This window comes from Pristiophorus japonicus, chromosome 12 (genome assembly GCF_044704955.1).
Source record: "Pristiophorus japonicus isolate sPriJap1 chromosome 12, sPriJap1.hap1, whole genome shotgun sequence".
NCBI classification, from domain to species: Eukaryota; Metazoa; Chordata; class Chondrichthyes; family Pristiophoridae; genus Pristiophorus; species Pristiophorus japonicus.
Window position 1 is genome coordinate 23708180 of NC_091988.1, and position 12569 is coordinate 23720748.

Consider the following 12569-nt stretch of genomic DNA (forward strand, 5'->3'; position numbering starts at 1 on the left):
TCGAGGGTCGGAGTGCAGGCCGCCAGAATCACTCGCTCGCCCGGACACAGGGGCTCGGCTTCCACCCCGCCTATCCCGGGCTTCTTTTGAAGCTGTTGTATAGCCTAAGGGTATTCATCCCTTATATAAGTGGCTGGCAGTTCAGTTCAGCCTCCACACCTGCCGCCCCCACCCCCCCCACCCCGCCGGACTTCTTTTGAAACCGAGCCCCGAGCCTGTGTCCGGGCGAGGGAGCGATTCTGCCGGCCAATGCTCCAACCCTCGAGCCCGGTGAGGAGACATTCAGTGGTGGCGTTGTACTTTGGAAAAAAATCAAAAATTTAAAAATTGCATTAGACTTCCATTTTCTCCCTTTTGACTTTTATGATGCATATTCTTTGCCTGCTTGACTCCCTCCAAAACTTCGCCTAAAAAAAATGGCGTCTTTCTGTGGCGATTTTTGATGTGCGCTGGTTTTTCTTAAGTGCCCAGAAGGTTTTTTGGGAGTGGTCACATACGCCGTCCTAGGAAAAATGTAAGTTGGCCAAACTTGCCAAAATCTGAAAAACTGGCGCAGACATCAGGTTACTCAAAATGAGGCAAAAAAATAGTGACCTAAAAAAAATCGTATGAAGAGCTGAAAAGAATGGTTAGTAAACATTTTTTAAATTTTTTCGCTACAGTGACTTACCTGGATGGGGTCCCCTGAAGGTGTTCTGAAGGTTTTTTTTTTGATGATTTTCCTTTTCAGGTCTTCGACCCTCCATGGGCTCGGCTCCATCCTTGGCAGCACTTGGGCGGCAAGCGCCTATGCCGCCGAGATTGGGAGCTTCCGCCCGCTGCCTTTTCATGGATCTTTTTGACGAAAACCCCGTCCAAAGTACCGTCAGGTACCTCGGCGGCCAATGGCGGCACTTGGGCAGGCGAGGGCCTTCACCAATTTCGGCCCCTATGATTCTAACTACCAATTTTCATATGGGAGGCTAGACGGTGAGCACGAGCAGCCCAGTCACCCATGCTAGCCTCAACTTGATCCCAGTCTCACCCAATGTGAGAAGGTGGAAAAGGCACCCGCCTGAATCCAGCAGGGTCCTTCTTTAAATAAACAAATCGGGGTCGGATGACGTGATAGTATCACGACTGCGATTTTAACTCCTGATCTGAGCTTGGAAGCCTCTGTGGCTTTCCTGCAAGGTAAAGTCAGGTGACGAGGACTGGAAGCAGAAGAGACCGTTCAAGATAAGTTGAGGGGTGATCTAATTGAGACATTTCAAATGATAAAAAGATTCAATAGAATAGATACAGAGAAGCTATTTCCTCTGGTGGGTGTAATATTTATAGCGCCACCTGTGAACTACTGTGGCACTGCAGCCAGTGCTGTGTAAAAAATAAAGAGGGAACAGGTCACCTGGCTAGAGTTCCGGAGTGTTCTGCCATCTTAAGGCTGTGTGTGAGTTTGTGAGTTGTACTGAAGATATAACAGTGGGGTGATCCGGAACAATCTTAAAATTAGAGATAGGTCATTCCGGAGTGAAATCAGGAAGCACCTTTTTACAGAAAGGGTCGTGGAAATCTGGAACTCTCTCCTCCAAATGGCTGTAAAAGTTGGGTCAATTGACATTTTCAAGACTGAGATTGACAAGTTTTATTAGGGAAGAGTATCAAAGGATATGGATCAAAGGCGGGCAAATGGCTTTGAGGTACACATCAGTCATGATGTAATTAAATGGTGGAACAAGCTTTATGAATTGCCAACTCGTGCTCCTATGTTCCTAATTCTTTAGTAAGATTGTGGGAACGTTCTAATATCTAATCCCATGAATCATAACATGGGAAATGTTAGCAACAATTAAAACACGTCAGACCCCATTTTCCGTTGTTCTAGTCTGAATATTCTTCCAAATAATTTAACTTCTGTAAACTGTGTACAAAGATATTTTAGTTGCCAGTTAATACTGAGTAATGTGTTTGGTAAGTTTCATTACCAAACAATTTAATGCCTTTGCACAGCAGGAGAAAGGAAAAAAAACTGTAAACTCACTAATTAGGAAGAACTTTGCAAAAAATGTGAATAATTATAGGACAAGAGATGACAGGTGATTGAAAAGAGTACTGCACTCCTTTACATTCTGCAATATTATCTTTTTCATAATTACAACACTTACTGTAATTTAAGGCAGCTGATGGGAGAAAGAACAGCACTCAGAGTTACTGGTGACAGAAAGTGTAGGCTTGTTCTATGTAATTATTTTTAATGTCTCTCATATAATCAAATTATATGTTAATTCTGCACAATTTAGGTGACATAGTTTCAAAGAGAGCAGAGCACCACTACATACAGAGTATGATGTTAACTTCTTTTACATTATCGTAAAATGTTCAGTTGTTGTTCACAAACCAGGGGTAGATTTTCAGGCCTCCTGCCTGGTGGAAACAGGGGATAGCACCCCCCAAAAGTGTTGGGGATGACATACCGCACTGTTCCTGGCATTGTTGTGGCCGCGGCAATCCTCCCTCTGGGCCTATCGCTGGGTGGGCGGAGCAAATCCTGAATCAGCCCATTTAAAATGCAAATCGTGATCCTATGACATACAAGTGACCCTGACTGCCATTTTAGGAGAGTACTGGCCGCCACTCACGCTCCGTCCAGTATCAGCTGGCAGTCCAGTCGAAGACGCCCGCACAGGTAAGAGTGTTGATATTTGTGGGACCACAAAAATACTACGGGTCATTGTCCTAACTCGCATCAAGTCATGATCACCCATCACCCCTGTGCTTTCTGGCCTACATTGGCTCCCGGTTAAACAATGCTTCGATTTCAAAATTCTCATCCTCGTTTACAAATCACTCCATGGCCTTGCCCCACCCTATCTCTGTAATATCTTTCAGCCTCACAATCACACAAGGTGTCCGCGCCCCTCTTGAACATCCCTCATTCTAACTGCTCAACCATAGGTGGACCTGCCTTCAGCTGTTTGGGCCCTAAGCTCTGAAACTCCCTCCCTAAACCTCTTCACCTCTCTACCTCTCTTTCCTCCTTTAAGATGCTCCTTAAAACCTACCTCTTTAACCAAGCTTTTGGTCATCTGCCTTAAATTCTTCTTTTGTGGCTTGGTGTCAAATTTATCTGTTTTGTCTTGTAACACTGCTGTGAAGCTCCTTGGGACATTTTACTACATTAAAGGTGCTATATAAATAAAAGTTATTATTATTATTGTCGGCCCCCCTCAGCCTAGCCTCTCCCCTCCTCCCAGGATCTACCTGCAGACACCGAGATCCTCACCACCCAACATTTTGAACTGCCTCGGGACACTCGTATGGCATTCGCAACTCGTTGATCCGATTCAAAAGAAGCCCGGGCCTTAAAATTGTGGCAGTCTCTTCACCACCAGAATGGCAGGCTAGGCAGCTCGCTCCGCTGGTCAGACACCCAAAAGACAAATTCTACCCAAAATGTCCTAATAGGAAGACAAAATAGCTTTGGACGCGGAAAGCCAACTAGCCTGTTGCAGTTCACCCATCAGAAATCACCTACAGATCCCGATTATAGCATCACTCTTGTAAGGTCTTTGAACACCTCCAGAGTGTGAGTGCTTTTCTCATGTCCCGTGACCAAAATTGGATAAGGTACTCGAGATATAGCTAACTAATGTGCTGTACAGATGCATGATACCCTCCAACATACTCTACTCTTTTTCCTGTAGAGATCACATCTACCAACCTACAAAACTCAAAATAGTACAATTCAAAAACAATGCACAACTAAATAATAACCTTGAATACAGACCTATGATTAAGGTGACTGATTCAAGGCAACTGAACAAGTTACATTTATTTTCATTACAATGGATCTCAGGATTTTTATTACTGCATTTTGATTACATTCTGCAACGCAGTGTTTTTCTGTGAAAACTGAAACCTCACCTATGACATATGAAAGGTAGTTACAATGGGACTGCAGTGGGATGTGAACTTGTCATGACTTAAGCTGCACCGATACCCAATTTTCCACAGTTATATTATGGGGAAAAATCAGGCACATCAAACTTTTTGCAGTGGTGGATTTAGATATTTTTGAAAAGAGATGTAAGATCTGGCGATCTAGAAGCATGGCCCACCAGGAAATTTTGATTTTGACATTTTTTGCTACATTTTCCATTATTTTGATGCATTTGCGATTTAGTGTTTGAAGCCAAAGTAATTTATTTTGAATTAGTTTTATATATAATAACATCTTAAATTGAATGTAGCTGTTATGAGTCAGAATTGACTATTGAATTTTGCACATCAGAATATTCAGTGAATCCAACACAGAAGCCCTACATGTAAGCAGGTATCACAACTGTTGGTGATGATAATCTAAAACATGTAAATGAAAATTCTAACAGTCTATAGGGTTACTTATAAAATTATTGGAACAAACATAAATAATTGAACACTTTCAATGCAAAAGCCACTGATGCAAGGAACAGAACAACTAGTAATTCTCTAGCACTCCTCAAGTGCGGCAGGACATCTCATTGTACTTTAAATGAAGGAAGAAAATACAAGAGTTATTCAATAAACGATGGCACAAGACCAGTAAGTAAACTTTTAAACAGTTTTACCAGTCTGCTCTTACCCATTCAACCCATCACTCCCTCAGTTTGCAAAGGCACTCTGCTGTGACTATGGACATTTTAGGACACACCAGCAACACTGTTACTTAATATGGCAAGTCAGCAAAGGCACAATCACATATAAAGAGCTGGGGATGGGAGAAGGGGACGACAAGCTGTCCCGGCAATTTGAAAGTATCATGGAAGAGCAACTTCATGCAATTTTAATGCCTCCCTCAGACAGCACATATACACGTAACATTAACTGTTGTGTATAGAAGAGCTCCACGAGGCTGAGTACTGTGAGCTAAACTTAATGTGACCTTAGTCTTCTTTATTACAACTCCAGAGTGCCTAAACAACATGGCAGCCAACCTTTTATACTGGCCCTGCACGTGTGTAGGTGACCATTAGGACCCTAGCAGTCACGCCCTCTGGTGGCAAGTATTACATAGTTACATACATAAAATTAACCTTGCACTGTGACCTCTTGATTTCTCCCCGAAAGAAAATGGTAAAATCAGGGCTTAGGTATAAATAAATACGCTTGACCCAACTCTTACAGTGCACCTTCTGCAGAATAAGAAAATATTTTTAACAATTCCGTGGTCTTCTGTTCCTCAAATGATGAGAATTAAAATGAAAATAGAAATTTTCCAGTCCCATGCACAGGTGGTCCATGCGCATTGTACTGGGAGTGGTTGGAAAACCGGGCACAGAGTCCAAGTGCCAGGAATGCACCCAGAGTATGCTGCCTGGAATTTTCCCATTGGATAGTAGGAAAATATGAACAGAGCAAGCCCGACACCTGCTACACTCAGGGCAACCTGGAGAGGTAATATTTTAAATATATTCCCAAAGGCCATGGAATTAACCCTCATCTTTAGAAATTGGGGATTTGTTGATGACTGGTGTCCCTTAATCCTTTGGTTCTCTACACAGTCTCAGTGATGTCTAAAATATTATAATGGGCTGGGTAGATTCAACTTAGCACAAGGCTAAAAGAGAGAGCTTTTTTAACAGCATAGATATATACTACTTACAATCAGAGGGCCCCTGTTGTTTTCACGATATTTATTCTGAAAAAAGATATAAACGACTGTAGCTGCCAGCGAGTAGAGGAATGCAAAGACAGCAATGGTGACAAAGAACTCAGCAGATGAAGAGTAGTCGCCTATCAGAAACAGCCTCTCCTGCTTTTTTTCTTCACAAGTGGGTGCATCAAAGTACACTTGGTGTAACCTGTAAGTACACATAATAACGCATCAGCATTTAGCTTTTGTAATAACACATCAGCATTAGGCACAGTATCATTGTTTTTCTGAATCTTTTTTGAAGGTATTTTTTAAGTTACACTATGAAGTCTTCAAGCTACATGGTTATTTTACAGTAGACATAACTTAATTGGGCATTATTTTAGCTACAATACTTTTCTCTGGAGTACACCGCAGTGCCAGCCAATGAGTTGGATGTGGGGCCGGACTTACGGCAAACAAGTTTGTTTTACACCAAACAAAGCAAACAGCGAAGCAAACAAAGTTGATTCACAGAGTCTAGTTACGAAGATTCTTCACAAACTACAGCAAACAAAACTCATGCATGACCAAAACTGCAGCAACTTTTCCCGATAAAAGCACCATGATTTCTTCAGCAAAATGCAGTGCGCGTTAAATCAATTCCAGTCATATACAGCAGTGCGGTTTCCAGGCCTGATTGATGTAGGAATTATCCAATCATCTCCATTCCAGCCAGGAATAGTGGTGTCACTATATGCAGCCACTTTTCTCAGGCAAGTCTATTCAAAAAGTACTCAAGTGTTAATAGTTGATGATTGTTCTTGGCTCTATATTTAAATACATGACTAAAATGGCAAACAACTCATATTGTTGCCTCATATAGGGAGGATAGAGTTAAGGTTAATTTGAATCTGGGAATGTAGAATTCTTGAAAGACTAAGTCAGAAATTGCTTGAACATGATATGTGGTTTTGATCTCTCCTGCCACAGACGAGAACTGCTGCTGTAAAGGCCACGGGTCATGGAGAGAAGTTGTTATGAGTGACCTTACTGAAGGTACAAGGCATAATTTAATGGTCTGGTATCTACAAAGGACTTCACTACTATGAGGGATTTAGTTTAGGCAGGAAGCTGGTTCTTGCAAACTGACTGATATTGAGTCTGTCTTTCCTTGAAGGATAGGTGTTATTTGTAAAACGAAATATGATACGCTTTCTTCTGATTGTATCATTTTGTTGGTGTTTTCAGTGGAATAGTTATAGACATTAGTTAGGTATTAGAGATTAGGAAATCCAGGTTTGAGGGGGGACAAAGCACTCCTAGGCTGATGGCATAAAGTTCTGACCTGAAGCAGGAATAAAGTCAATATAACTTGAGAAATTACTAGGATTTCGAGGCATGAATGAGACTGATTGGAATGCTAAGAATGTGTCTGGGGGAGTATCTATTTTTACAACATTTATTTAAAAGTATATATTTTGTAACTGCTAATATACACTGTTTAATTGTAAAACCTGTAACACCACTAAAGTTAAAATGTAAATTTAATTAGTGTTGTGTTCTTTCATATTCCTCTTGGTGAAAATTGCACCATACGATATTTCACTGTCTAATTTATTACTGCTTCAGCAAACAAAGTGAGAATAATCTTCAACTTCACCATACGGGTGGTAACCTGATTACTGTCCAATTTTCATTCCATTGAAATCAAAAGGGCCCAAGTATTTCTAAAATTAGCAATGTATAATGTTTGAAAACTTCAGATTCCCACGCTGAATGTTACAGAAATATTCTGTTGTACTGGGCCCAAATTTGGCCAGGAGTTGCTCTGTTTGTTTTGGAGCAACTTGATTTTTCTGGAGTATCTTAAAAATCCCCATTTTGCACATTTAATTTGTGCCAGTGTAAGTGAGTTAGTTAGGATTTTTAAAAATTTCGTTTTTTTTTCAAAAGGGGGCGTTACTAGCCCTATTTTGGCCATTTTAGCCAGTTTGGGCAGTTAATAGTTGCTCCAAACTAACTTAGGCCAGCGTATGTGGCCACTTGTGGCCGCACAGAAAACCCTTGCGGAGAGTTAAGAAATCAGCGCAGGTAAGTACATTCTAAAGCACCAAGCACTAAACAAAGCAGAAAAATAAGCATTCAATAACAAATAAAAAAAACAAGGAAGCTGAGAGGATCTGCACCTAGCACCAAGACTTATAAAACACTAAACAAAGCACAAAAAGTAATAAGCAATTAATTAACAAATAAAAAAAATAGAAGGAATCCTGCACCTAAAGCACCAAGACCAAAGTAATAAGCAATCAATCAATCAATAACAAATAAAAAATAGAAGTCCTTCCAAAACACGGCCCAGGAAGGCAGTGGGCCACCGATGAGGGAGCCCATTCGGCCAAGGATAGGGCTGGTGCGCTTCTGCCCCTCCCACACAGCCTGTATCACATTCTCACAGATTCTGGGCGCGAGGAGCTACTACGCATGCGCGCACACTCTAGCGCGCATGTGCAGAGGTCCTGACACTGTTTTCAGCGCTGGAACCTGGCTCCGTCCCCGAATCCAGTGGCCATGCAATGCCACCATCGACGAGAGGCCAGGGAGCGGCCAAACTTGGCCCGAAGATTTTTGGAGCACTTCGAGGTGGACAAAAGCGGCGCACCTCTGGTGAGTGTGCCAGAAATCTGTACTGGCCAAATTCTACCTCATTGTATTAAATGTGTCCAAAAATATTTCAGCCAATTTGCAGTGTGACAATTGGTGTGTTCACACGTGCACACTCAATGTCATTTGAACCGTGTTCACATTGACACAGCTGTGGGCAACTTGCAGCCAATCTCTCCTTACAGGTTTGCCTATGCATCATCATCCTAGGCAGTCCCTTGAAATGAGGATGACTTGCTTTCACCCCAAAAAGGGATGAGTTCACAGGTGTTTCAATGAAGGACCTAATATTCCAGGGTCTGAACTATATCCTGAAGGGTGGAAGATGCCTGTGCTTGGATTTTTTTTAACATGTGGTGGCCGTTGCACACCAGCCACCATACGGGCTTGATAGAGCTGGGTCTTGATCCAGTGGCAAGGATTACCCAAGACGACTAGAGACCAGCTCTGCTGCACACCTAGTGCGCACACACATCACAGTGTGGGCTGGCCCATGCTGCCCCTGGGCCCTCCCCTCTTCTGGCCCCGAACTCTCGCCTCTCCTGGGCCTATGCACTTTACTGAAGGACACCAGGATCCCCAAATCCTCGGGATGGAATTTTTGCAGCGAGACTGGCCCACATGTGCCCTCCAGTGCAGATCCGACTGGGTTTTTCAGCACTTGTGGGAAGGCATCTCATTATCACGGAAAACCCAATGACTGCCTGTTATGTATTAATGCTTGGGGGTCACCAGACATTAGAGAGTGCCGCGGTCGGAGGTCATCGGGCTGTATGCATGTGGCATGTGTGCTTGGTCACCTGTATATAAGCTGTGTGTCTTTGTCAAGCTGGCACTCTTGGGCTGGAATAAAGATGGATCAGGTTGCACCTGAGTGAGTTTACAGGAACCAGACTCTTGAGTCATTACACCGCCCACCAAGGGGGTAAGGGTGCCCAGTCCTCTCCCCCAACTCTCCCTTGGTCTGTGTGATCAAGATATAGATTTATTTTAAATTGCTCATTTCTTTGGCAGACCAGGCTGCTTGCCTTTTACTAAATATTGGGAAAATCCTCAGAAAATATCTGAGACATGGCATATTCAGGATCCGGTGGGCTCTGCAAGTCTCCTCTTGGACTTCCGGCAGGAGTCCAGTGGAACCCCTATGAAATTTCAAAAGTAGGAATGTCAATCTCTTTGCAAAAATTTTAACCTCGGTTGTATGTGCCAATAATGAGTAGTCTTAACACATATTGATAATATTATTAAATAAGTGCAATGTGAATAATATAGTATAAGGATGCAGTATTATCATTTGTTCCTGTGGTGTTGCCACAACCTGCTCCAGGCGGTAGATGGTGTGGAGCAAAGGTGGAAACTGCTCTTATCACTAAAAGAGTAATGTCTTGAAATTCATCCCCTGTTTTTACTTCCTTAGATAAAATATCATTTTGGGATACACAGGATATTGCTGGGGTTTTTTTTATAATTCACAGGCATCATAGAGACTTTAATACAGTCCCCACCACTTACACTGTCTACGCTTAGCACAGGCAGCCTATATTGGGCAAATGGTTCTAACGATTTGTCATTATCATATGAGTTCATTATAAAGGCACCGCTTAAAACTTATTAAGTGGGCTGGATGTTTTATGCAGTTCAATAAGTACCTTGTACTTATCCATTTAAAAGCCCTGCTGACTTCAGGCAAAATCAAGTCTTCAGCTGTTGGCGCTGTTAACAACTACAGGGGGCAGTCGGAAAATGGGAAGTTCAGGTAGCTTCAACAAAAACTTGCATTTATATAGTGCCTTTAACATAGAAAAACGTCCCAAGGCACTCCAGTCAGCTGTTTGCACTGTTGGCAACTACAAAATTACTTCAACGTGTATATCTTCCAGTATTTCAGTTCAGACTTCCACATTATTAGTTATATTACATAGATTTACTTAGCACTTACAGCACAGAATCAGGCCATTTGGCCCAACAGGTCCACTCCGGTGTTTATGCTCCACATGAGCATCCTCCTACCTTACTTCATCTCACCCTATCGACATATCCTTCTATTCCTTTCTCACTAATGTGCTTATCTATCTTCCCCTTAAAGTTTTAATAGCGTTTCCCCTTAAATGCATCAATGCTATTCACCGCAACCACTCCATGTGGTAGCAAGTTCCACATCCTCACCACGAGTTGCAGATGGGGCATTTGCAAACAGCTTGAAAAGATATATGAGGAGAACTGGAATTAGTAGAATACATGGGCCCGGATTTTGCGGTCAGTGGTGAACGAACTGCACGAGCAGTTCATTATATTTACACTGGTCCACAGACTTTCTATGGGCTTTTGCACTGGAAGTTTCAGTTAATAGAACCCAAAACCAGTGCGGCACCTTCTACAGGGAACCTGGGACCTGTGTGAATGGGGAAAGCAACAGTGTGTCTCCTTAACCAATCAGATTGAAGAATCTTTACTGAGACAGGAATTATAAGTTAGAATATTTAATTCCATGTCAAATCATGTACAGAAACTCCTCAGATAATGAAGCAGTCCGTGCCCGCTTGCAGCAAGACCTGGATGACATTCAGGCATGGATCGATAAGTAGCAAGTAACATTCACGCCACACAAGTGTCAGGCAATGAATATCTCCAACAAGCAAGATTCTAACCACCACCCCTTGACATTCACCGGCATTACCATTGCCGAATCCTCCACCAATAACATCCTGGTGGGTCACCATTGACCAGGAATCTAAATAAACCAGCCACATAAATACTATGGCATCAAGAGCAGGTCAGAGGCTGGGTGTTCTATAGTGAGTGTCTCACCTCCTGACTCCCCAAAGCCTTTCCACCATCTACCAGGCTCAAGTCAGGAGTGTGATGGAATACTGTCCACTTGCCCGGGTGAGTGCAGCTCCAACAACACTCAAGAAGCTCGACACCATCCAGGACAAACCAGCCCGCTTGATTGGCACCCCATCTACCACCTTACACATGTACTTCCTCCACCATCGGTGCACCGTGGCTGCAGTGTGTACCATCTACAAGATGCACTGCAGCAACTCACCAAGGCTTCTTCAGCGGCACCCCCCAAACCCGCGACCTCTACCACCTGGAAGGACAAGGGTGGCAGGCGCAACGCTTACACCATCACCTGCAAGTTTCCCTCCAAGACACACCATCCTGACTTGGAAATATATCGCCGTTCCTTCAGCGTCGCTGGGTCAACATCAAGGAACTCCCTCCCTCACAGCACTATGGGAGTACCATCACCACACGGACCGCAGCAGTTCAAGAAGGCAGCTCACCACCATCTTCTTAAGGGCAATTAGGGATCAGCGTTAAATGCTGGCCTTGCCAGCAATACCCACATCCCGGGAACAAATAAAGAAAAACAGCAAGCAAAATAAAGAGGAGAGAAAGACAGGATTAAGAGAAATAATAAAGAGGCATAAAGAAAAAGTTTCAAAAAAATTTAAATCTCCAACAATAATTAAAGTCTGAAGGAATGTGACTCCACATTTATAGAAGTTAATATTCAATGTGAGAGAAGTTGTTTGGCAGTAATAAAGGCTTTTCAGGGCGTTAAATATCACTTACACTTGAATGGATGAGCTGTAACATTTCCTGCCGAATTTAGTGGGTATGTATCACGTAAGTACCACAACTTGACATCATTGCATGGGTGTGAATACCGAATCTCTTGGCCGAGATACTTATCATAGAATCATAGAACGGTTACAGCACAGAAGGCGGCCATTCAGCCCATCAAGCCCGTGCTGGCTCTCTGCAAGAGCTCTTAACCAGTCCCACTCCCCGCCCTTTCCCTATAATCCTGCAAATATTTTTCCTTCAGGTACTTATCCAATTCCCTTTTGAAAGCCACGATTGAGTCTACCTCCAGCACCCTCTCAGGCCGTACATTCCAGATCCTAACCCCTTACTGTGTAAAAAAAGCTTTTCCTCATGTCGCATTTGGTTCTTTTGCCAATCACCTTACATCTGTCTCCTCTGGTTCTCAACCCGTTCACCTCCATCTACTTTCTCTCTATCTACTCTGTCTAGACCCCTCATGATTTTGAACACCTCTATCAAATTTCCTCTCAACCTTCTCTGCTCTAAGGAGAACAACCCCAGCTTCTCCAGTCTAGCCACGTAACTGAAGTCCCTCATCCATGGAATCATTCTTGTAAATATTTTGGCGGCATGTCGGATGAGGGAGACGGAGAGGGGGAGAGCTCTGCCAGCAATAGTGCTTCACTGCTTCAAACAGTCCCACGCACCAGCTCAGATACTGGGAGTCTGCAGTTGGTTAACATAGATTCAGGGGAGG

The 12569-nt window shown here is 43.1% G+C and overlaps 1 protein-coding gene across 1 annotated transcript in view; it reads right to left on the bottom strand.

The window, feature by feature from the left end:
- The window catches only part of synpra (synaptoporin a), a 556851-nt gene that overhangs the window by 66900 nt on the left and 477382 nt on the right, over positions 1-12569 (bottom strand). Inside the window, exon 4 of the mRNA XM_070894759.1 lies at positions 5621-5819. Within this exon, the coding sequence (XP_070750860.1) occupies positions 5621-5819 (199 nt within the window). The remainder of the gene's footprint in view (positions 1-5620; positions 5820-12569) is intronic.